At 35.4% G+C, this 27,310-nt stretch overlaps 1 protein-coding gene across 2 annotated transcripts in view; it reads left to right on the top strand.

The window, feature by feature from the left end:
* Positions 1 to 27,310, top strand: part of METTL25 (methyltransferase like 25) — a 139,311-nt gene that overhangs the window by 14,260 nt on the left and 97,741 nt on the right. For both annotated transcript variants that reach the window (XM_068560361.1, XM_068560360.1), the window contains exons 2-5: positions 4,881 to 5,045; positions 5,532 to 5,638; positions 13,410 to 14,009; positions 16,573 to 16,720. In XM_068560361.1, the coding sequence (XP_068416462.1) occupies positions 4,881 to 5,045; positions 5,532 to 5,638; positions 13,410 to 14,009; positions 16,573 to 16,720 (1,020 nt within the window). The remainder of the gene's footprint in view (positions 1 to 4,880; positions 5,046 to 5,531; positions 5,639 to 13,409; positions 14,010 to 16,572; positions 16,721 to 27,310) is intronic.

The raw sequence follows: 27,310 nt of genomic DNA on the forward strand, positions 1-27,310 counted from the left end.
ACAATAAGGATATGCATGTCAATTTTTGTTAATTATATCATTCTTTCTAAGAGCATGGTTTACACGTTGAGATAACATATTTTTTTCATTTCATATGCAGCCATAAATTATGTTGGCGCTTATGCAAAAAGTTTCCTAGCACATAATGGAGTGATATAAATTGACTTATTTTAAAAAGCAACAGTATATATTCTGTTTCTTCCTTAAATAGATTATAGGGTTATGGATATATTTAACCATTCATAAAATTTAATATATCCTATATATAATTTTCATAGTTCAGCAAGACAGCTTTAACTTTTGACTGAAGTCTGCTAAACAAGTATAAAAGATTGAAGCCTAAAGTCAACTGTTGGTAGAAGCCAAAGCCTTAAAATGTATAATTAAACTTGCATTGAATATAAGTAGATTTCCATTTTAGAAAACATGTTCAATTCAGCTCAACCAACACTTACTGAGCATTCTGCTATGGGAGTTTTATTGATAAGGAAAAAAATCACTACTGCGATAACACTGGTGGTACTAATAGAGTTTGAACCACGGCGGTGATGGGGGGGGGGAGGGGGGGTCCCAAATGAAAGACATTTTTACATTAGGTTTAATGGGTGACTGGATATGTGCATTGAGGGTACAAGGAGCATTTAAGATAATGTAGACTTTTAACTTCAGGACTGGGTGACTGATGACACTATTAAACAGGATAGCAAATAGGAAAAGAAAGGTTTGGCGAGCTTGAGAACTTTCAGTTCGGTTTTGGGCCTTTTGAATTGGAGACATCTGTAGGACATGCAGAAATGAGTCCATAACATTTCTATGTCCTTGTGAAGATTGTTATTAAGAGGGCACTGTTGACTTCTTCTTGAAATTCTGGACCACAGGACATTTCTAGGGTGTGTGATAATAACAGTAGTGACCTTTGCCCTAACCCCTGTAACACAGTTAAACGTCAGAATTTAGCACGTAATTGTATTTTATCTTATATCACATTCTAAATGTTTTAAATCACTTTTATCTCACCTTGTGATTGTAAACATTAGGGCTGAGATGAGGTTTTACACTCTTCTAACAGGCTCAGAAGTACTGTTGAAGTCCCTGTAGTGGCCTCAGTGAAAACTACTACCCCAGAATCTTAGAATTTGTTTCTCTCAGTGTACCTGGTGATGCTACAGTAGTGAATGTATTGAGGAATTGCTTTCGTTCATCCCTTCATTGATTCCCTACTTACTGAATACCTGGTATATGCAAGGTATTATTGCCTTACAACTGGGCATGAAGCAGTAGGGATACTTTGTTTCTAGAAATAGATAACTACAACAACATATTATCATAAAAACTTTTAATTTTCAGAGACTTATCAGTTGTTTTAAATGTAGAAATTACTCTTTTAATTTCATGAAATCTTAAAATCACTTCTGGTAAAGAGGGAGGTGTGGAGGGGAGTGAGGGAAGTGAAAGAATTAAGAAGATAAATGAGTTTGAAACTGTCTTAAGATATTACCATGTATTGATCTCTGCCAGAGGGAATTCTTGTCAGACCTGATTCTGACAGTCAGTTTGCCTAGCACTTTTTTAACTGCTGTCTTTCCTGATTTCATTTGTTACTCACTGCAGTGGCATGTTGATCGAATGTGGGAATTAAGAACAAGGTCTGAGCACAGCCTTGGTTCACATGCCTTGCTACTTAGTGTTTGTGCGAACCTGGCTTAATTGCAGCCTCTCTAAGTTTTGGTTTCTTCCTCTGTAAGTGGGGATATGAGCACAATGTAACTAACTTATAAGTCCGTTCCATTAAATGTCAACTGTTTGGCACAGTGCCTGGCCCATAGTATATGTGCAATAAATATTAGCAATAATAGTGGTGAGGTAATTGTGAATCCTAACTGTACTCTGTCTTCCTTAAAGTGCTAGATAATATTCAAGTAAAATACCAGACATTTAGTTTTGAAATTTTATTTATTTTAAATGTCAATATTGTATATTCATTGATTGTTTCTATTTTATTTTTAGCTTTGAAACATTATTATTCATTTCTCTATCTTGAAATTTTCATAATCCAACATGTGTATGTATAACCTTTCTATCTTTCCTTGTACATTGATCTCTGCTGTACAAAAAAAAAACACAAAAAAATGATAGGGATATACTGATATCATATTTAATAGAATTAACTTCTCCCTTGCCTCTCTGGTGCCTTTGCTCGCTCATACCCAAATAACCTATCTTGTAAGAAAGTTCTGTGGGTGTACAAAAAATAAAAGTAAATAAAGACAGAGCATGTAATAAAGCAGAACAAGTACTTCCAGTAGAGGGAGATATTGGCAAAACAATCAAACCACATAATATGCAGGTGCAATGGGTATCAAATTTAAAAATGAAGCTTTCCCTGTGTAAAAAATTTAACTAATTAAGAATTTAAGTAACAAGTCAGGTAACACTGTGGTTTTTATTTTGCTAGTTGCCAAACCCAAACTCAGTGTGCAAGTATCTGGGAACGCATTATGAGGACTACGGATACTATTACCGTCACCACGGAACTTTTCTCACATACTGTTTCAGAGATAGAAGTAAAGACAAGATCATTGACACCTCTCTCTCTCTCTGAATCTCTAAAAACCGCAAGTAATGGAAGTTATAGGCTGGATCATTTGAAAACAAAGTTACAAAAGCTATATTTTCGTAATTCAAAAAGATTTTTTTCACAGAGTTCTAGACTATCTGAATAAACTGGTGTAGCCTTAAATGACATAAGCCAGTGGACTGAATCAGAACACTATCCTTTTTATAAAAGGAAACCTTGTTAAAAATTTAATATCTTTGCAGTTTAGATCTCCAGATTTCTGAAATTACTAGGAGGCCTGTAATTAAAAGCAAATTAACAACATTAATTTGGCTTAGATTGGAATTTTTTCAAATATTTTCAGTAGGGTAGTTAAATTGATTTGAAGCTTTACTTTTCCAACAGAAACATCACATTTCTTTCTGTTGGCAACATTGTCCAATAACTGACTACTATAATAGCCCCTCTGCACTTTGAGATTTACTACTCTTATTCTATCACATGCTAAGAAATTGCTGCCCTGGAACTTCAGGATGTTGAGACTGCCCTTAAACCTGAGAGGCTCACTTAATAGTTGACTGAGTTTTCCCCTCTGTATCATGCCTAAATATTTTGATGTGGATTTTATTACTTTTTGGCTGCATTAGTAAATTCAGTTTGTAAAATGTCGAAAGAACTTTATATAATACACAAAATGTATCTTAAATAAATGTACTATAGTAATCTTGTAGTTTAAATTTCTATTTAATAGATTCAGAAATGGAAGTTATACATCTCTGCTGATTTTCTAGTTAATTAATTTGGTAAACATTACTACCATCAACTTAATAGATGTTAGCTTTCAAAAGGTACTGTGTTAAACATGTAGTTTTTAGTTATTTAGTTAGCATTCTTCAAGGCTTCTTCAATTTTCTTGCTTTTAATTTTTGCCAGGGAGCATCATTGTTTTTTGTGTTTAAGTAGGTTTTTATAATTTCATAGGTAACTTTGGAGTATCAGCTAGCTAGAATGAACTTCATAGCATATAGTATGATTTTTCTGATAGGACCTAAGTTGTTCCCAGAATTGCACCATGCTTTTTTGTAAGGTGAACATTTTGAATACTTTATTTAACCACTGGATGTACTTTTTTTAATTATTAAAAATAATTTTCGGTAAATGGACTACTCCATCCAAAGAGTTTCTTTGAACTACTACATACATATCAGAATGCCTTTTTTTTAAACCTTCATAAATAAATTAATATGCATTAAAAATGGCTATAGGAAAATGAAACTGAACAAATAAAAAGCAAATCTGTACTGATGTGTATCCATTAGAATAGGCAAGATTATGCTACAGTAATAAGCCTAAAAACTCAGTGACTAAAAACAATGAAGGTTACTATTCGTGTATGCCACATGTTCATTGTAGTTTGACAGCAGTGATGCCTTTGTTGTCGTCACTTGGGGACTCAGGCTGAGGCAGATTCTATCTTGACAATTGCAGTTCTGGGCAAAGAAAATGTAGTGACTCTTGATATTTTTAAAACTTCTGCCTGAAAATGGCATAGTTCACCTTGGCGAGATGTAACCACATCTGAGTTCAACAGGGTGAATGATCCTCACGCAGAGAGGGACACTGGATGTTGCAAACAGTGTGGCAGTTTACTCTTCTAAAGTGAGCTCTCAGCAACTATCAGTAGTTTCTGTATGAAGCTTAGACAATGTCTGGTTTGAAACTGACTATGGGAAGAAAATGAACTGTTTTCACCTAATCATAACCTGATCAGTTTTAGAAGTCGTATTGACAGTGCATTGAACGCATATACACACACGCCCACACAATTCTACATGGTCCAAATGATGCAGGAACTGTTTTACAGTAACATTTATACCATTGAGAATATTGCTGTTCTACATGCAGTGTGGACAGGGAGTAACGGCATTGGATGGACTGACCTCCTTTAAATTCACAGCTGTACGTCAGCCAGGACCATTCATAAATTTAATGAGTACATTACAGTTTAGCACGGTTTTAAACTTATTTCTTTCTTTTTTTTTTTTTTTGGCTTTTAAAAAAACAACAAAAAGGCCAAATTTTACTTTGGAATCTAAGTGTATAATGGTATAGTGTATTAAAGAGAAAACTGGCTGCTACAAATAGCTAATAGTTTAAATAACAAATATAATGGAACCATTAGTGATATTGCCAAAATTCACACCAAAATGAAAATATTATAATTTGTTATAAGATCGGTGATTTTTGTTTTTTAAATCTCCAACAAATTAGCTAGTGATTATTTATTTTGTTGCTAACAATTCTTTTTATCTTGATTTTTTAGATATTACTGATTTTCCAAAAATATTTTCTGAAACTTCCCAGAAGCTGGTGAGTGTGGAAGCCTTCGCTCTGACTGCTAAATATTATTCTGTACAAAACTTGGGAATATGTACTCCTTTTGAACAGTTGCTTGTAGCCCTTCGTGGAAATCAAAAACAGAGAACTGGTAGGTGTGTTTGTGTGTGTGTATGTATGTTTTTTTAGGCATTTAGAAGCAATATATTATTCATATGTGTATATATTTCCAACATGTTCTTAATTTATTGTTAGACCTTATATCATGAGCCCCGATAGACTGATTTGTTCTAAATGAGTAGGTTTTCTTATGCACCATATTAAACAAAAAACTTAGGTATAGATCTCCACATTTTTTTCCTACATCGCAGTCTAGTTATCAGTCTTTTCCTTTGTAGTTAATTGTTTTATGTTTCAAGGAACATTTTTAATAATGTTATATGAGTCTTTTCATTTTATTAATTCAAATTTGATTCATAGCAGCTAAACTAATAGAGATCTATCATACAGACACCACAATAGGATCTCTGTATTGTTTTCATATTTAATTATAGAAAACATGAGCATCAACTGATGATTCTTATTAAGTTTTGTTTCTTTAGTAGCAGTACTTTAATTTTGTTTTATTTTTGTTCAGATGAAAATGTGAAGCCAGATGAGTTTATGAATTTGAAAAAATCTCATGAAGTTCAGGCAATGTCAGAGCTCATCAGCAGTATTGCTGATTACTGTGGAATAAAGCAGGTAAGAGTATTTGCCTATATATTCATGTGTTAAAATTATTGCCATTTTGGGGGGTATCATTCAAATTTCCTTTTCTACTACGACTGTCTAGCCTTTAAAATGTCATTAAGTAATAGCTGATGTGAGATGTCACATCACATCTGATCCTTTAAAACTGCTCTCATTTCCCAATATACTGAAATAAAAACAAATTTATACTAAAAATAAGATATGACTATTAATGTTTTGCCACAAATTTCACTCTTTTCAGAGTGGATAGAAGCTATGGTAATTCTCTTTTTCTTATGTTGCAACTCCAATTTGAGGCAGCATTATGAAGATGGCATTCTGCAAAATTGTTTACCACTAGGTGTTCTCAAGGACCTGGGTTACCATGCTGTGGTCTGGGGCACCTGCCTCATTATTGTAACATAAAGAAACTTGGATTCTTTCATAGTGTCAGAATTATAATGCATTCCTGTTGTAAAAAATAGCCTTTATGAAGGGTAGTAATGTCTGAAAATAGATGTTAAAATAAAATCAGTGATTGCCTCCATTGGCCTATAAAAACAGTAAGTTATTTTTCTTATCCCTACAAGAACATCTATGGGGGTAATGGAGGATTTTTTCCCTTCTTCAGTTTTTATTAGGTGTTAGAATCTTTTCCATGTATTCTTTCAGACTTGTGGAGAGTTTGAGATTGATTAGAAAACGATCACAGCTTGGGCCGGGCATGCAGAACCACTTATGGCAACAGAGATCTCTAGAGTAGGAACTAAAAGGCAAGAGCCAAGGTAATAGTTTTCAGCCTTTTCTCCAGTGTATCATAGCTAAGCATTACCTGTCAGGATCGGTAACGGGCTCACCGTGACAGTAATACTCACCTAGAGTAAAAAGGGCAAGTACACAGTAAAATTTAACAAACTGCTGCTGTACGTAACACATGGATGAATATTAGAAACATAAAAATGAAGGGGAAAAATAAGCAATTTACAGAAGACTACGTATTTTATGGTATCGTTTTTTAAAGCTCTTAAGCAAAATAATGGTATATTCTTAATGCAAAAAATATATGCAAAAAAACCATTAAAGAAGCAAGGGAATCATAAACAATCATTTGAGAATAGTTGTTACCTCTGGTAGGGGAAGCAGGGAGATGGGATATGGAAAGAAAACAAGTTATATGGACTGGAAATACTAACATTCTAGTTCTTAGGATGGCTGGTGGGTTCACGGGTATAGCAGATGCTACTGGATGCTTTATTCAGATACTCTTGGGCCTCACCATTTCATGGTGTGCCGGGCTGCTTTCTACCTGTTTCTACATTTCTTTTCCTGTGGGTTTTCTCTGTCTGCTGAAGCATGGCACTGCCTGCATACAAGTTCTGGGGATTAATTCCTCCCTGTGAGCATCCTTGAATTAATGACTAATACACATTGATAAACAAATACGTCAACTCCCGGACTTTCCAGGTGGGATGACTATGAGGTATGTGTTCTACAGTAGCTCTCCAAGTTTCTCAGTGTGATTAACCCAGGTTGCCCTAAAGTGGTATTTTGCTTAAGAACATACCTTTTATTGGGCTGTCTTCCTTTCTCTTTTTTCTCTTCTCTATTTTCCTGTCAGTGTTTTCTTCACTTCCCAAATAAGTCACCTATACCTAAATCTTCGAGGGGTATTTATTATTAGAATGGAAATCCAAGTCCATTCTTCAGAAGATTTTTGTGAGGAGTAAATTATGTATGCATATGGATACATGTGTGTAAGTAAAAGCCCTTTGACATCTGTACGTAACGGAAGTCAAAACATTAAAGTGAAATTAACTAAAATTTTCCAGAAATAAAATTAGTTTGTTTTTTTTTTTTTTGGCTGCGACACACAGCATACAAGATATCTTAGTTGCCTGACCAGGGATTGAACCCACGCCCCCTGCAGTAGAAGCACGGAGTCTTAACCACTATTGTTCTTTATAACTTTACATTTCAACTGCATTTATTCTTTTATTTATATGAAATATTACATAATAAATAACTTTAAATTAATAAAGCAGATTTATTTCTAAAGTGCAGAGAAAAAAAATTTGAAATAGCTTAATGTTTCATGTTAGACCTTCTCTAAGGGAACTTTTTTCATAGTGATGGAGATTGTTTCTAGTGAGTGAAAAAAACCTGTATTAAAGGTTTTTTATTTTTTAAAGAAAAAAACCTGTATTAAAGGTTTTTTCTTTTTTAAAGACTTACAGGGTCTTTCTCTTGAAATTACTTAATAGCAATATTTGATTCTCAAAATAGTTAAGTTTGAAACATATTATGTGTGTACTATTTTTACTTTTAAAAAGCAGATTTAATAAATGTAGATTTCATGGGGATAGTTGGAAACCCAGATACTAAAATCTTAACTTTACTAGTGACCAAAAAGAACTAGAGAGGAAAAAAAAACAATTTATTTTTGCCTCAACCACATTGCTCCCTACATGCCAAAAACCTTTGCCTCTCTCATCCCCATTACCAAGTCTTCTTACTTCTTAATTTTTATTTCTAAAATATGTTCACTGATTCACACTTACATGCATGCGTTCATTTATTAAATATTTCTTTGGCTCCTACCATGTGTCAGGTGCCGTTATAGATGCTGAGGATACAGTAGTAAACAAAACAAAACATATCTTTGCCTTTATGGCATTTGTACTCTAATGAGGAGAGATAGATAATAAAATCATTATAAGTATATTTTACTGTATATGTTGATATACTTCAAGGAGAAAAAAAATAAAAAGGAAGTAGCTAATTCAGGGATGGGGGATTAAAGCTTTTGATTAGGAAGAGAGGGGCAAGTAAGACCTCATTGTAAAGATAGCATTTGAGTTAAGATCTCCTTCAAGAGGTAAGAGAGTTATCCATTAGAATATCCGGATGAAAAATTTTTTAGATGGAGGGAATAGCACATTCAGTGGCCCTAAAGCGGGAATATACTTGGTGTATTCTTTTTTTAAAAATTAATTAATTAATTAATTTATTTATGGCTGCATTGGGTCTTCGTTGCTGCGTGTGGGCTTTCTCTAGTTGCAGCGAGAGGGGGCTACTCTTGGTTGTGGTGCACGAGCTTCTCTTGTTGTGGAGCACGGGCTCGAGGCGCACGGGCTTAGTTGCTCCGTGGCATGTGGGATCTTCCCGGACCAGGGCTCGAACCCGTGGCCCCTGCACTGGCAGGTGGATTCCTAACCACTGTGCCACCAGGGAAGCCCCACTTGTTGTATTCTTGAAAGAGCCAAGAAGCCAGATTAACTCCAGTGGTGAGAGCAAGGACAAAGTAGTAGGAGCTGAGGTTGTGGTGGCAGAAGCAGGTCATGAAGTTGTAGAGTCTTAGAGGCCATTGTGATGATTTGGGCTTTTATCTTGAATGAGATGGGAAGCCGTTGGAGCAACTGGATCACTCTGACTGCCGTGTTGCGGAGTGTTATGAAGCAAATATTGGGCTGGCCAAAAAATTTGTTCGGGTTTTGGTACCATGTTACGGAAAAACCCGAATGAACTTTTTGGCCAACCCAATATTTCCATTACCTTTGCACTCTTCGCCATAGTCTTTGTAAACATTCAAGCTGGTTCTTTTCAGAAATTAGCTCATATGTAAGCATGAGCTTCCAGAGTTGAGGCAAAAAGCTTAGTAACAAAGGAGGTTAGTAGCAGGAGATAAGTTTAGGGAAGTGATGAGAGATTTTACTTAGAGGCGTGGTATGATCAGTCTTTGTTTTGTTCTCTTGAGAATAGACTCAAGGAGGGAAGGTGAGAGCAGGGAGATCATTGAGGAGGCCGTTGCAATAACCTAGACTTAGGGTGCAGTTGGTATGAAATACCCTTGGTAAGACTGGATTTTTTCACAATTCAGGTGGAGGGTATGAGAGAAAGAAAGGAGTCTTGTTCTCCACCTGGAAGTATGGAGATACTATTAACTATGATGGAGAAGATTATGGGAGGGGCAGGTTTTACAGAGACTATCAAGAACTTAGTTTTGAACATGTTAAATTTGAGATGCTTATAAGACATTCAAGTGGAAATGTTAGGTACACTGTTGGATATGAGTATGAAGTTCATGGTAGAATTCCATACTGGAATTATAAATTTGAAAGTCATTAGCTTATAATAGTAGGGAGATCTCCAGGTCAGTCAACAAAATATAACTCTCCTGTCTGAAGTATAGTACCATGCTAATACTAATATTAAGAAATGTAATCACTATGTGTAGCAATATTTCTATGAGAAAGTCTTCTAAGCAGTATTAGGAAACAAGGAAGATACTTCCCACCAGGTATTACACTGGAGACTCGTCTATCTTCAAACCTATAAGATGATCCAGGAAGGAAAAGACCGTTGTGAGTAACGGGTAAGAGATCAGGATTGTGAAGGTTTTGCCACTCAGATAAGAGAGTTTGAAGGCAAAAATATGTATGATTTATGTAACCTTTAATTGTAGAGTTTGCCATTCTCTTGCTAACACTGTATATATTACTGAAAGGCCAATTTGGAGAGGGATAAAAATCAGTTTGGGTCAGTAAGATATAAGTGAGCTGATAGATTTTTCTAGGAAATTTTGCCTATTACTGAAAAGGGTTTCAGATATTATATTGTGAAGACATGATTCTTAGGTTTTCCCCAGCCATCTTGCAACCAGAGGAATTACAAATACGTTGGCCCAAACGCCATATGTGGTTGAGCCTCTGGTTGGTTCAGCTACTCTACTGCCAGATTTCTTAAGTGAGGTGAGCTTTTCTCAGTGATGGAAATTTGATGTTCTGTTAACTTGCAGACAAAATTTTCCTCATTCACAAGTGGAATTGTTATATGCAGATCTGGGAACAAACTCAATTACCTCTTGGTAAGAAAACATCTGTATTGGGGGGAACAAATGTCCTGGTGCTTACAAACAACCCATTGGTTGCTAACATTAAGCCTGCCATTGGCATCAGTGAATGTGTTTTTGTAGAAGGAAGGGAATGGAGAGCTTTGCTTTCTCTAGAGATTCAGATATGGGGAAATTGATTAATAGAGTTTCTACTCTATAGCCCTTGTATTCATGAGTATGGTATCTTCAGATAGATTGTAGTTCCTTAGGATCAAGGTATATAATGCTTCTGTATTTCCCATAATACCTAACCTAGAGATTAACATTAAAAAGGGGGCATAGGGAATTATTTGTAAGCTAGACACTTATTTAGCAGACATCATTTATTGGAGTTTTACCTATGAATTGCAATTTTGCTTGAATTGAAGTTTTTGAGGATTTCATTGATGATATGCATTATTTCAAATACAGGAAATTTTCCTTGAGTGGCTCATATTTATGTCAGGATTTAATTGGTTTTAGGAATTAAAGATTAGATATAATGAGATTAGATAATGATTTCCTATGATAATATTTCTGTAATTGTCCATTTATTTCTTATGAAATGACATGACAATACAGTAAACAATCTTGGTAATTTTATATGTCTTTTATCATTTTTAGTTTTATTGAGGTATAATTTATATATTCACCAATTCTAGGTGTACACTTTGATGCATTTGGTAATTGTATGCAGTTGTTTAGCCACTGTAAGAAAAAATATTTCTGCCACCATAAAAAGTTTTCTCATACCCTTTTGCAAGATATTTCCTCCTCCATTCTCAAGGAATTACTGCTCTGCTTGTAGTTTTGACTTTTCTAGAACATCGTATAAGTGGAATCAAATAATATGTAGATGTTTGTGTTTGACTATCCTTTAGCGCATAGTTTTTAGAGTCATCAATATTTTTATGTGCATTGACTCTTTGTTCCTCATTTTTGGGTATAGTATGCTACAGTATGGATATACCACAATTTGTTTTTCAATTCATTGGTTGATGGATATTTGAGTTGTTACCAATTTTTTTGGCCGCTATGAATTTATTCACATACAAGACTTTGTGGACATGTTTGCATTTCTCTTGGGTAAATAGCCCAGAGTGGGATTTGTAGGTTGTATAGTAAGTGTATGCTTTAACTCTATGTTAAACTGCTGATGTTTTCCAAAGTGACTGTACCATTTTATATTTGTGTATATCTCATTATGATTTTAGTTTGCAGTTTCCAAAAGAGTAGTGATATTGGACATCTTTTTATAGTGGTCATTTGTATATCTTCTTCTGTGAAGTGTGTGTTCAAATGCTCTGCCCATTTTTTAATTGGTGGCTTGTCTTATTATTGAGTTGTTAGAGTTCTTTATATATTCTGGACACAAACCCTTAGTCAGATACATGTTTTGCAAATATTTCTTACCCTTTTTAACTATGTATTTTGAATAGCAAAGGTTTTAATTTTAATGAAGTCCATTTTTCAATTATTTCTTTGTAGTTTATGCTTTTTATGTCCTACATAAGAAATCTTTTCCCCTCCCAATGTCACAAAGATACTCAGGAATTAAAGATATGCCTGCTTGGCATATGACATGTAAAAATCTTTTTTTTCCCATACAGACATCCAGTTATACCCACACCATTTGTTGAAAGGACTATCTTTTCCTTTGAATTACTTTAGTTGTTTTGACTATATATATAACTGTGGGTCTATTTCTGGACTCTGTTTATTCCATGGATTTATATTTCTATTTTTATACCAGCACTACACTGTTTTGATTACTGTAGTTTTTTTTTTGTTTTTTAAAAAAACAGTTTTCTTTTTTTAATATTATTAATTAATTAATTAATTTATTTATTTTTGGCTGTGTTGGGTCTTCGTTTCTCTGCGAGGGCTTTCTCTAGTTGTGGCGAGCGGGGGCCACTCTTCATCGCGGTGCGCGGGCCTCTCACTGTCGCGGCCTCTCTTGTTGCGGAGCACAGGCTCCAGACGTGCAGGCTCAGTAGTTGTGGCTCACGGGCCTAGTTGCTCCGTGGCATGTGGGATCTTCCCAGACCAGGGCTCGAACCCGTGTCCCCTGCATCGGCAGGCAGATTCTCAACCACTGTGCCACCAGGGAAGCCCTGTAGTTTTATATTGATTCCTGAATCAGTGTAAATCCTCAAATTTTTTCTTTTCAAAATCGTTTTGGTTATTCTAGGTACTTTGCCTTCTCATATAAATTGTAATATCTGCTTATGAATTTCTTTTAAAAACCCTGCTGGGATTTTGATTAGGATTGCATTGAATCTATATGTCAGTTTGGGAGAATTGCCATCTTAATATTGAGTCTAACTATTTCATGAATATGGTATATCTTTATTTAGCTCTTTTAAATTTTTCCTATGCAGTGTTTTCTAGTTTTCAGTGTATAGATCATGCATAACCTCTGTTAAACTTATGCCTAGATTTGTATTTTTATGCTATTTTAATTCAATTGGTTTTAAATTTTATTTTCTAATTGTTCTTTACTACTGTAATGCATATGTTCTGTTGGTTCTTTATTCATTTCTAATGAGCTTGTATCTTGACACATTGCTAACTTGACTTACTAGTTCTTTTAACTTTTGTATGCATTCCTTAGAATTCTCTACAGATACAATCATGTCATCTATGAAGAAAGACAATTTTACTTTCAATATTTATGTCTTTTACATCTTTTCCTTGACTTATTATTACACTGCTTAGAACTTCTCTTAAAATGTTGAATAAAAATGATGAGAGTTGTTGGTTTTTAATAGTAATCAAAAATTAAAATTAAAAAAAGCATAACAGGTTGTATAAATTATACATTCCTTTACTTACTTTTTAAAAAAAAATATCGCGAATGCTTTCAGTTACCATCTGACTAAAATCCTTTTAATTCATTCTGGTTTTCTTTAGATAATTGACCTGGGTTCTGGAAAAGGCTACCTAAGCTCCTTTTTGTCCTTAAAGTATGGCTTAAAAGTTTATGGAATTGATTCCTCAAATACCAATACTCATGGAGCTGAGGAGAGAAACAGGAAACTGAAGAAACATTGGAAAGTCTATCGTAGGCGGTCAAAATTAGATGTCAATGGACTGGCATTACAAATGGCAAAAGAAAGGAAAGTGCAAGATGAAATTAAATTTAAAGCTGATATTGAGGGAGTATGTAACAGCAGTACTGCAAATCAAGAACAGATGTCAACCTCGGACTTTCTGCCAGATTTTTCAGCCTCTGTAATTTCTAACATCAGAAAACAAATGGAAAACCTACATGTTTATTCACATCGAGAAGAAAATTTGTGTTTTGAAAATGCCTTTTCTCTTAGGGACCTTTTGCCTATTAATGCCATAGAACCTACTTCTTCATCCCATATACCCAAGAGAAAAATGTCTGAAACAAATAAAGAGAGAAGAAAAATGACGTCAAAGTCAAATGAATCCAATATATATTCACCTTTAACATCTTTTATCACTGCTGATTCAGAACTACATGATATTATTAAAGATCTGGAGGTAATTTGATTTTTTTAATTCCTTAATTTCATTTATATATAAAGGCTTTAAGACATAGAATTAAGTTTTAATGATAGCTTACTTAACCTGCGTATCTTATTTGATTACATTAATATAAAGGACCAAGAAAATAAAATTATATTCAGGCTTTCATGATTTCCACAGCAATCAAAATCTGACAATCTGACAATTATGATTTTCCAGAAGGGAGTACCCTCCACTCATTTGTAAGCCTAAATTAGACAGAAGTACCAATACTAAATCTAGTCAGCTAAGTTCTCGTTATGCAATTTATGAGTTGTTAAAATTCCAATCCAAGAAAGCTCTTACATTTTATTTAAATTTGAAGTAAAGACGTACCTAGGGCAATATTATGTTTAATGTTAGCCTTGGTAACCAAATTTGCAATTTTCTTGAGCAAGACCAACTTCTGAGTATTCTTAAAAAATTTGAACTTTTTCTAAACTGCAAGTATGTCAAGTTATGCAGAGATAATATATCTTAAAGGCAACATTGTATGTGAAAACAGTATTGTAGAGGAGTTTTTAGAAATCATTTGGCCTGACTCATTGTTTTAAAAAAAATGGGGTAGCCTTTGATGTTATAATATTCTACTCTTGTTAAATTTTTTGAAAATTCTTCCCTAAAGAATGAATAAACAAAAGATACCAGAATTCTTTATAAATTTAAATCCTTGTTTGGTAGCTAACCAGTGTTTTGTTACTTTGTCATTTTAGAATGGGGAATTTTTCTTTTTCCCAGATATTTCAGGATTTCACTAATTATGGGAAACCGGTTAATCCTCATTAATTGTTTTTCCAATATATAAAATCAGTAATTAAGTTATAGCTTAACCTTCTGTTAGGGTTAAATAACCCCAATTACTTTAACCTGACTTAAAAATGTATACATTTTTAGGGCTTATTGTCATATATTTATGTTTTTAAAAGTCTTCTGGAAAATATATGATCAAAACTGTATGCAGACTTTTATAAGAATTTGACTTATAAAAGATATGCTGGAAGATTGTATCTTGGGTCCTTAGTTAAGTAGCAATTTAATAACCAGAGTTAACCAATGCCTCCCATCTCCTCCCCTCCCCACCCTACAGCACACACATACAATACTTAAATATTTTACTGTTAGGATAATATGCTGATTATGTATTTTTGTTTGCCACCTGCTGGTATTTTTAACTAACCTTGTGTAATGAATACACTGAAAAATGAGATTAAATATCTTGGTGTTATCTTTAGGGAGAACTAGCCTAAAAGAGAGAGATTTATATCTCTGTTATCGACCCTTAATTAACAATAAGCCCTTTCTCTCTGAATTCCTTTTTATTTATAACATTATAATGTCTAAATAAAACCTACCCAAACTATGTAATCATTGAGAAAAGCAAAATAGTTGCACAACACTCCAGAAATTGTGCTTTGAAGAGAATGTTGGTTGAAGCAACAGAATGTTCTATCAGGTTGAAGCAACTTACAGGTACAATTATTTTCTTTAGAAAGGTAACACTTCAGTCCTGTCTATGTCTACATCATATGGGCTAAAATCACATTTTTGGTAAAATAACTTAAGTGAAAAAATTGTATTTGTTCTGAAGATAGTTATACGAATATACTTGATTCACATCTTAATGTCCATTATTTTGAATTTATAACATGATGATGATGATGTAAGAATAGAAGACATTTACTGAATTGTATTGGATGCCAGAGATTGTACTAAGTCATTTACCAGTATTAACTTATTAAAGTCTTGCAATAACCCATTGAGGTGAGATACTATTATTAGCCTCATTGTACAGAAGAGGAAACTAAGGAACTGAAGAGTTCAAACAAACAAACGGTATATTGATCAAGATTCTGTGAGTGCGTGCCTATGCACCCATTCTGTATGTGTATACATCTAAATTAGGCTTTGGATAATTAGGAGAACATTATCCAAATTCTATCCAAAAATAAAATTTTTACATAAAATTCATGTTATAAAATTTAGAACAAAAATTTTATATTGAATTTAATCTTGTCATATTTGATGCAGTGAACGAACTAAGTAAACTTTTGGTGTTGGAGTAGAAATGCCGACTTAGCAACACTTAATTTTATTTTTTAGGACAATGTTTTATAAGTTTCGATGGGTATGGGTGAAGAAGTGAATTTTAAAAACTGACTAGTAAGGTATTAATGTGTCTCAAATCATAAGTTTGTCCTAGTAGTGCAGGCTACGTTGTATTGATCCAACGTTAGTTTGAGTAGTCGTTAAGCAAGTATCAGTTGTAAAAGAAACCAGAGAAAATTCAAATGAGTCACCAGAAACACTAGAAAATCAACTGAAAGTTATGTCAGTTTTGGTAAAAGATCAGTCATTTTGCCTTTAAAGGCAATAGTTATTTGTTACGAAAATAAAAGACATACAATACTTTCTAGGTAAAGTTTCATCATTTTAAAAAGCTCTACATCTTCTAATAAACATTTAAATGTTTTTTAACCCTCCTTTTAATTTCCAAAATTTATTTTTCCTTCTCATTTTTTTTTTATTTTCGTTTTTTGAGGATTGTTTGATGGTAGGTCTGCATACTTGTGGAGATCTTGCTCCAAATACTCTGCGAATATTTACTTCCAAGTCTGAAATCAAGGGAGTTTGCAGTGTGGGTTGTTGCTACCACCTCTTATCTGAAGAGTTGGAAAACCCACATAAAGGTACCAGTTCTTCGTATCCCATAATTTTATTTATTTGAGCATAATGGCTGCTTTGTATCGCTCCTTTTTTTGTTGTTGACATTATTGTCGCTTTGAATTAACATTTGAGATAATATCTGATGTTCTTGCCATTTTAGAAATGTCACATCAAATGACATTCGATGAACTATCACTTGCGTTGTATTTTATTGTGGATTGTTTAGTCATAGTATGGTCTTAATGAATGCCGAAAACTGCAAATATGTGAAATACTTGTGCGGTGTACTTTTAGAGAACTTCTGTTTACAAATATTTCTAAGATATACGTTTACTAAGGTAGTAAAGCTAAGTTTTTTTGGCATAAATATAGAATGGGCCAGGTTTCTTTTCACTTCCAAAGGCTTCTCAATTTTGTAACAAATATTGATATTTGTCCCCTCAAAAAGTTTCTTACAGTAGTTTGAAGGGTCAAAATACTATGATTTTAAAAAGCTGGAAAACTGTGCAATTGTATTAAAATAACAGTATTCAAACTGTGCTCCCTGGGCTGAGAAGGTGCCTGAGGGGCAAAGTACAGAGTACGTTGACAGGACTGAAAACACCTACAACCCTTCCTCCAGAGCAGCTCCTGAAATTCCTCTCTTTGATCCATTTTATATGTTATTTCTCTTATTAGACACATGGTTTCAAAACCACTGGTTCAGGTTAGATGGTTATTTAGATGGCTATCTATTAATATTAGCAGTTCTCTTTTCTGTTAGTTTAGTGAAGTGTTTATCAACATCCAGTGTCCCTTGGTAAGAATTTTTAGGTCAGGAAGTTGTGTGAATATAGATGGTATTGCTTGCTCTTTTTCTCAATTTTAGAACCCAGATGACTGTAAAAATTTGATTATTTGTCATTTAGTCATTTCCAACAGGTAAAAATTATGATGGTATGATTCTACTGAAAATTGCCTGGGTGAAACAGGTCATCCTTAAAACTGGCAAAGGTTTTTGGGGAAAAGAGTCAATTGAATTTGAATTTTTTATGTCAGGGTTCTAAAAAGTATCTTTTAGGAAAAGTACACAGAAGTAAAATTGTCAATATATAGAGATACACAGAGTGAGAGAAAGAAAGCAAATTGGCAAAAAGTTAACAATTAAACAATTTAAACAATTAAACAAAGTTTAATTTAAATGAAGAATATATGTTTGTCATGCCATTATTTCCAACTTTTCTCTGAGTAAAAAAATTTTCAAGATAAAAATTGGGGGGGGAAAGTGAACCTAAAAAATTATTTATTCTAAAGTATATACCCAAATATTTACATTACTTTATAGCCCTTTTTGTGCATCTTTCCTAAAAGAAATGAAAAAATAAAAAACCTTTAATACAATCACAGTTTTACAGCTTTTAAAATATTAAATGCAAACTGTTTTCCTGGATCAGCAAGCATAAAATTTTAGGTAGGGAAGTTTTTGTTCTTAGTTCAAGAGCTTCCTGTTCCATAGGTACAATGAAATGGGTTTTTTAAATAATTGGCTTAGTTCAGGGTAGGTGTAACCACTTGGTGTGTCTTTCAATTCAGAGATACTGTCTCACAGTGTAAGATCTTTAATTTCAGTTGCCCGCTTCCTTCTTTCACTTTATCATCATGCCCCCCCCAAATGCCTTCCCCTTCCAAAGGGCCTCCCTCTCCTCTTTAGGTGACACATCTTAAGACTGCCATCTCTGGTCGGGCTGGACCCTTGCAGCCATTGCTCAGTATCGTCAGGTCTCAGACTTAATCTCTGTACTTTACACCATGAGTGGGATCCTCTCTTTTGGCAGCGCTCTCTGTTCTCTGTCACACACATTTTTCTACATCTGACTCTCCTTCTGGAGTGATCCCCAGAGCTGGTTCTGCTGGTTTGAGATGTTTATTTCTTCACTTACACTTAAATCAAAATACGTAGTGTACATGTGGCTTATGAGTAATTTTATCTATCCTCTGTCTGGTTTTTGTTGAGTATGTAAAGAAATTCAGATTTAAGTGGCTATGGTTATTTTATGACAACCAGGAAATGTCTCTGGTACATTTTTCATCTGATGTCTGGTTCTTCAGTTGTGTTCTGTAAGGGGGTTGGCAGAAGCTACTTGCCAGGGTAGGAAAAAAATGAAGAGAGTGACCAGTTGCTCCTGTGCCTGTCCATTTTATGTCAGTCTTTAGGTACCTTTTTTTTCTTTTATTTTCCCTAGTCAAATAGTTGTTTAATATTCTTAATTATACTTATTTATAATGTGTTTTAATAAAGTGCAAACAAACGTAAGGGAAGATATATATTTTTAGAGCTAAATAACAAGATTAGAGAGAGACCTTTGGGTTATGAGACCACTTTAGTTGCCTTTTCTAACACGCTATTGCGTTAAATTGTTTAGAAGTATTTACTGACCAGGTATTCAGACTGAAATGAGAAATAGCTCTGAACAAGGCATGTTCGGTAGAGAGGCCTTTGCGCAATCTGAAGGAAGAAGAAAGATTAGTGCATCCACGTCTTCAGCCTCTCCCACTTCGTTTCTGCCATGGAAAGATTTGATAGATTCATGAGTAGAGTGTAGACACTAGTTTTTATTCACCTTTGTATCTTCAGAACTGAGCACATTGCCTCAAACGTGGTTCATGTTGATCAATGTTTGTACAATGTGTGTTGAATAGATAATCGAGTGACAGTTGCCTTTGTTCACTGCATCGATAGGATGACTTTGGGCCCAGAACTCAGGCAAGAAAAAGTGTTGGAAAGGTTTGTTAATGACAGTGAGTGGCAGCTGCAAACTCTCATCTTCCCTTCTTACAGGCAGAGTTAATTCATGGAAAGGCCTTCCTGTCAAAAATATCTTAACCTTTGAGAATCATTGAGATGATCAGGTAAACAATACTAAGCTTAAGTGGTTAAAGCTAATAGTAATACCTTAATGTTATTTGATTTCCTCATAAATACCTGAAAAGAACAGAGGGTGGGAGCCTTGCTTGTCAGAAAAGCAAAGAATAAGCAGGAAGAAACAGGGCTGAGTGATATGATGAATTAGGTGAAGATGTATGCAATGTGAGTACCTTCAAATACTGTGGAAAGAAAGAGTTGGAAAGCCAAGAGATAGGAGAAAAATAAGTGATAGGAATAACAAAAGCAACCTTGGTTCATGTTGCAGTTTTGCCTAGCTTCGGACTGCCACATTTTCTCATCTCAAAAACCAGATGGCAAAAGTCACTCCCTTCTCTCTTTCCCACACCCCTATTTCCATTTTCCTTGCCTGATCTTGGCTATAGTAAAAGGAGAGAAGATATGAACCATCTCCTGCAATGTTTATAACAGTGTTTCTCAACTCTGGCTGGCCAGTTGGATTGTATATGACAGTTTCGGCGTCTAGATGCCTGGGACCCACTTCTGACCTTCTAATGTATAATCTCTAAGGATGGGATTTGAATATAAGTATTTTTAAGAAGCACTATAGGTAATTCTGATGAACAGCATCATTGAAAACAAGTGTTTGTTATGGTTCCTAAGAAGACAGAATTTTAGAAGATGTTCTGTAGAAATATATTCAAGGTTATTTGTAGTTATTTTAACCTCTCCCATGCAGAGACTTAGGTGGACTCTACTCATGTGCTCGTTTGCATATCCAAACCAAAGGCTGAACCCCGAAGGGTCCAGAAGGGTATATCAGAGTCTAGAGTGCAAAGTAATTAACCCCCCCCCCCCCAAAAGCCCTTGAAGCATAGAGCTCAGAGTGAAAACCCGGGGAAACCAAACATAGAGGGCATAAATGCACAATAAAGTTAAGGGTTAGAAACTAGACAAAATCAAGGGGAAAAATGTAGAACAAGAAAAGAATGTCCAAGATAATTATTATGAGCACCATTAGAATTTTGATAGCTTAACTTTACTGATGAGCAGTGATGTCTGTGTGTGTGTGAAGGCAGACAACAGCAAGCAGTTTGTTCTTGTCTATTTAGCAGTGACTGTTCGCAAAGATAGAATATGGATGTGGTCTTATTTTGTATATACAGCATATGCTATATAGTCCTAGTATTCCTTACTAAAATAGAAATCCACCACTGTACAGTTTGATCATTCTATTAAAATAACTAACTTATAGGGCAAGGTGTTCGCATGGACAAGGTTAGAGTATTTCCTGTCATATGTCTAGGACTAGGTTCCATGGAGGTATATTTCTGAATAATCAAGTATGTCATCTGTCGCTCCCTTCATATCTTACACACCTGCCTCTAACCCTCAGTTTGTTTGCACAGCTGTTTTTAAGTTTGGATTGGGGCAGTGTTGCCCTTTGGGATGTACATTTGAGTTATTAATAGTCCAACATAGTACAGTAGAAAAGTCTGGTGTGTACACTGCAACTTTTTATGATGATGTGTACTATGTAAACAATATGTGTTTTACATGAATATGTTTACCAAGTATGCTGTGGTAGACCATAGAGGTGGTCTGTCATGAATGTTAATTTTCAAAAATACCTCAAAACTCTCTGAGCAATTATGAATACCGAAGTTCTACCATATGTTTTAAAAACTGCTTTCAATATTTATACATTATAAGCCAGTAGTTCCTAGGAGAACACGAAATACCAGAAACAGTATTATTTATTGCAGTGCTTTGTAGAACATATATGTTTTCCCAAGCTTGACTTGTTTCAGTGTTTTGTCTTAATATTGATTATCATTGTCATAATTAATTTGAAATGTTGATATTATTTCTTCCCCCTGAAGTTGGAGAGAGAACTTCTTTTGGTTGTTTTTCCCATAAAGGTAGAAACATGCTGAGGAAACACTACTGGTTACCTATCCAGATCCACATCTCTCTTCTTCCTTGCTAACTGAACTATGATTTTGTTCAAGCATCAGTTATTAGGAAGATTGAGCCCTGCTATAGCCTCAGAAATATGTGACTCTCAATCTAAATTAGTTATGGTAATTCCATTTATTTAGGAAAGGATATGAGACACAGTTCTTATCAATGAGGAGCATATCTACTAGAGAGTTTCCTAGGAAATTTTTTTTTTTCTGTTAAAAGTGAACACAAGACAGAAGCAGCGCTTTTTTTCTGCCTCTGGACTTTATCATCTGTATGTGTTTTTTCAGCCTAACGTATCAACCTGCTAGGTATTCTGTCAGAAATTGATGTTAGTGCTGTAACTGAGTCATTCAGGCCCGGTCTGAAGAATGAATGGTAATTTTCTTTTCCTGTATGTTTATATGATCATATCTGAGGCCTAGGAGTGTAGCATGAGTAGAGAAAGAGTTGGGATCCTAGAAAGTCAGATCAGGTGGTTTCATAGAGCTTACTGAGTGGCCTTATTAGGAGCTCCTTCTAGAAGCAGCCCTCGTCTGGGCAGAGGCTTGTGCTTGGTCTCTCCCTACCTCTTCCCAGCCCAATGTCAGGGAGTCTGCTAATATCGTAGTGCCTCCAAATACTGCAGATCTGCAGAGTCAAATATAAGTGGTGTAACCCTTGAAAGCCTTGGGCCTACCTTCATGTTTACCCCAGCCTTAATGTTTTACCCGGAAATTAAGGTGATCCTCCCTAGAGTCCTCCATCTCCTTTTGTTTTTTTAACCAAAGGAGGGCTGTAGATCATCTTGTAGCGGCATCTTTCAATCTGGTCCTGCCATTTCTGTATCAAATAGAAATTTGTTAAGGGGATATGATACCTTTCGTACTGTAAGTTGTTTCTCAATTTATGTCACCAGTAGGAATTTTAAGGAAGGAGGCTAGATTCTTACATAGTCATCTTCAATGTCTTTTAGAATTAACAATTGGTTTCACTGCTTTAAATTTAGAGGTACTTCACCTGGAAAGGTATCTGGATGTTGAAGGAAAATACTTTGAGCATATTATTTGAAAATGTAACATACTGTTTAAAAATAAGTGTATCTTATATTTTGAGATCTTTTGGATATTCAGTATATGCTGTTAAAAACTCCTAAGATAGTATTAGCTAGTTAGGGTCAGCATTACACCATGTATTGTAGCTACAGAAAGGTATGACTAATTTCTTAGTCAAGTAAATAGCAGTGAATTAATCTCATCATTGCAGCAATGCACACAATTGCTGTCTTTTCAGTAAAGATTTAACAGTATTTTCTATCTCATATAATATGTATTTTATTAAACAAATCTGTTTGTTTGCTTTCATCTTTTAATGCTAGAAGTTTGGAGGATGTAGAGGAATAAAGTGTGGTTTCTTTTTTCAAAAGAGCATGTACTTTACTTCCATTTCCAGCCGTGTATGATTTTTCTGAGGAACTCTCCTGCTATAGTTCAGCTAGACCCTGCTTAAATTAGAAAATGTATTTTTTTAAGCATTGCTGACTCTACAAAAATAAGGGAAATCTCCATGGATCAAGAAAAGTCAAAACCAAAAAATTAAAAGGAGAGAAGGGGAAGAGAGAGGAAGAGGAGTTGAAACTAGAGCAGGGAACTGTGAGCCATAAGATAGCAGATGGTGTTGTCTTGAGGCAAATGCTGGTCCCATTGGGATCTAGAGGCTAACGTTGGGCCCTCCTACATGTTGGGGGAGCTGGACCTGAAAAGCTCATACTAAGCCATGACCTTGAATGAGACAAGGCAGTCTTCCGTCAGTCCCATGCCGAAGCAAATTCAAATCTTTGTGGGGGAATACTTCCCAAGTTCTGGCCCTTGGAATTTCTACTGATTAAAATCTACCAAATGTAAGCTCAGAACTTAAAAAAAAAAAAAAGCTAAATCACCAAATCTGTCTGTCTAGGTATCCTGCCTGCCCCTCACCCCATTCAACTAAAAATACTGAATGTAATTAAATTTCATTTCTTAAAAGCATTGAAGTACTGGAAAGATACATAGTATTTATCAGGTCAATATAGAGGAGAAGGTAGGAGCCCACAAAGATGATGGAAACGCTGAAGCTACTAAGGGTATTTGTATACCATGGCAAACTTGAGCTTTGGTTTCAAAGCCCTGCAAGGAGTGGGTTACAGATGATAAAACTTGCACTTAGGCAAACACAGAGAGGAGTCCCATAGGACAAACTCTCCTAAGTTGAGACCACAAGGATAAGGACTAAAGTTAGAGCAGCTGTAGTAGAAATAGAGTAGATTGAAACATTTAAGATTATGTAGAGGAGTAGAGATAAAGGAGAAGGATTGTCAAGGACTATTATCAGATTTCTGTTCCAAGCCACTGGGTAGGTGATGGTACAGCTTACATGATGGGAAAAACTGAGGAAGGACCAAGTTTCAGGGCAAAGTTTTGAACATGCTTAATAATTTGAGATTGCTTTATATATGAGTGATCATATTTTGGGAAAGTTTTATAAATACAGACATCTAAATACATGGAAATGCAACTGTTGTAGCATAATCACATAGGATTTATTTTTCTCTTATTTTCCAGAAAATCTGTAAGGTAGTAGCTGACATTGGTTCATATGGTTCAAGGGTGTGAGGGCCAAGGTCTCTGCAGTTTCATTGGCCTTTCACTATGGTTACATAATGGCTGCTGCTGCTCCAGCCATTGTAGTTCAAATGGAAAGAAATATGAAGATGGAAGAACTTTTCCCATGTGAGACAGCATCCTTTAAAGAACTTCCCTGGAAATTCTACCCAACAACTTCCTCTCCTCCATAGGCCATCTCTAGAAGGCTGGGAAATGTAACCTCCTAGATGGGCACACTGCAGCTCCAAATGAAATCAAGATTCTGTGAGTAACGAAGAAGGAGAAACTGGATATTGGTAGGCATTAGGCATTGTCTGCCTCTGTGTGTGTGTGTGTGTGTGTGTGTGTATACACACACATGTGTAATATTAATACATGAATAGGTCCCTGGCAAGGGGAGAGTGATAAGGAGTGTGGGTAATATAACAGTATGTACATGTAACAGAATGTAATCATATCCATTGTCCTCTTCTTTCTTTTAATAATATAACTCCTCTTAGTTTTAGTAGAGCAAACATCACCCAGACACACAGCTAGAGTCCCTATCTCCCATGGGAGAAAATTCAAGCCAGTAGAATGTGAGTCAGATAATGTGTGCAATTTATTTAAAAGGGAACTGCTTGCCCCCCCCCCCCTTTTTTTTTTTTTTTTCGCTCTTCCTACTGGCTAAGGAATAACAATCACCTTGATACTAAAGTTGGTAGCTAACTCTTTAAGGATGGCAGAGCATCCTGACCCATATGGGTCTCTGGATAACATGCTCTATACTGCCTGCCTTTCTCTGTACTATGACAAGAGAAAAAGATTTCTATCTTATTTAAAGACCTACGTTCTGAGCTCTTTTGTGGTACCCTATCTAGTACAGGTGGATCTAAGGTCTTGTTCTGAATGCCTCTCCTTTGGTGAAACTTTTACCTTGAGACTGTAACTGTTATGCACTATGAATATATAACAAGCCGACAATAATAGCAACAACAAAGAATAACAAATTTTATATATATGAATATATACGATTTATAAGTGATTTCTTAGAGATAAGAAGAAAAGAGACTATGATAAGTGTTAAAAGAGCTATTCCAGCCGGAAGGTAAAAATTATTTCCTGTTAGGAAATCAGGAAGAGCTTTGTGAAGATAGTAACTTTTGAATTGAGCTTTGTGGGGTAGGATTTAGGTAGACAAAAATGTGGAGAGGAGCATCCCAAGTATTAGGAACAAGGTGGGTTAAGGCATGGCAGGGCACTCATTGGAGATGGACGAATATTCTAGGTGATAACCTGATTCATATAAAGTACAGAAGTGTGATACGAGGTGGAAAAGAAAAGCAGGAGTCAGTTCAAAAGGACCTCATATGGAAAGTCCATTTTGGAAATGAGAATTTTGAGCAGAACAATAACATGACCAAAAGCAGAAGTTGTTAAGGCCTGTGATTTTTCAGCCATGAGATTCACTGGGACCCTGGCAGTGGAACAGTGGGGAAACCTGAAATCGTGGGACCAAGGCTAGGAGAACTAACGCAAGAGAAGCATTCACCCCAAAGGAGGTAGCTAGCTGCTGACGCTGGTATTCAAAAGGCAAACTCCAGTCAGATATGAGCTGACATCTATTATCAAAGGGTCTTATTGGAAAATTGGAGCACACGCAGCAGGGGTTTCTGATCAGATGTAAAACTACACATGATGGTTAATAAATACTATGGCAAGGGCTTTCTCTGGCTCTCCCAGTACATTGACTAACGTTTGGACAGTGAAAATGAAAGAGTTCTACTTAAAAAAAAAAATGATGAGCATTTACTATGAGTGAAGCACTATTTCAAGTATAATACTTTACTTTTATTAATTACTTTATTCCTCATAATACTCCTGTAAAGTAATACAGTCATTTCTTGGTATCCATAGGGGATTGGTTCCAGGACCCTTGTGGATACCAAAATTCATGGATGCTCAAGTTCCTTACATAAAATGGCATGGTATTTGTATGTAACCTACTCATATCCTCCTGTGTACTTTAAGTCATCTCTAGATTACTTATACCTAACACGATGCATATGCTATGTATATAGTTGCCTGGTGCACAGCAAATTCAAGTTTTGCCTTTTAGAACTTTCTGGAATTTATTTTCCAAACAGTTTCAATCCACAGTTGGTTGAATTCTGTAGATGCGGAACCCATGGATATGGAAGGCTGACTGTACTGTTATCATCGTGTTCATTTTCAGATGAGAAAACTAAATCACAGAGAGGTTAAGTAACCTGTCTAAGATCACACAGTTAATAAGTGAAGGAGTTAGAATTTTAGCCCAGTCATCCTGGCTTAGATTCACACTCTTAAAACTCAAAGCTGGGGTAGAGGGATAGGATTTGGCCTCTGGGGAGATTCTGTTAAATTTTGAACCATCAGGGCTATAACCCAGTGTGTTAGCATTCTGAATGGCTACCAGTTTTATCAGAGGACTAGAATCTAAATGAGAACCTGAGACAAAATTATAGGCAGACTGTGTGGGCATAAATAGGGGTGAGTAGGGGAAGATGCATTAGGGAGTGCACAAGTGCTAGTTCTTCCAGGGTACAGAATAGAGGCCAAGCGTAGAACCGAAGACGAGTTCTAACCCTCACGTGGGTTTAAGAACAGTGCTCCTTAAATATGGAAAAGCTTGGTTAGTTTGAGTTTAGCAGCTGGGTAGGGACATTGATTTGGCAGAGACTGAGACAGTTTGGGGCTCGGTAAATGTGTCCTTGCTAATACTGGGTTAAGACAGTTCCCTAATCCCTGCCTCCCTCTCTTCAGTTTTGTGCTCTATAATTTGTTCATAGTCGAGTAAAGTGACCTGATGCTGTTTTCCTTCTCTGGAATATGGTTAGGATGAGGTGTCTCTGAGGGCCCCAGCTCATGTAAAAGTGCTCACCTTTTGTCTGGCGGAGCAGCACTATCCTTAAAGGCCTTTATTTTGTGTTAAGGTTCAGTAAATATAGGTACTCGTAAGATAGATGTGGCATCTCCCGCTTTTTCTATAAGCTGTCTTTTTATGCAGATATCAGCTATTTTGTTTATTAGGATTAAAATTTTATTAAATGGACATGACTTTAATAATTCTGTCCTATTTTAATTTCTCCTTTCTTTTTTGCTTTTATTGCCTGTACTACATAATTAGCTTCTTTTATTTCTAA

This window comes from Eschrichtius robustus, chromosome 13, assembly GCF_028021215.1.
Source record: "Eschrichtius robustus isolate mEscRob2 chromosome 13, mEscRob2.pri, whole genome shotgun sequence".
Classification (NCBI taxonomy): domain Eukaryota; kingdom Metazoa; phylum Chordata; class Mammalia; order Artiodactyla; family Eschrichtiidae; genus Eschrichtius; species Eschrichtius robustus.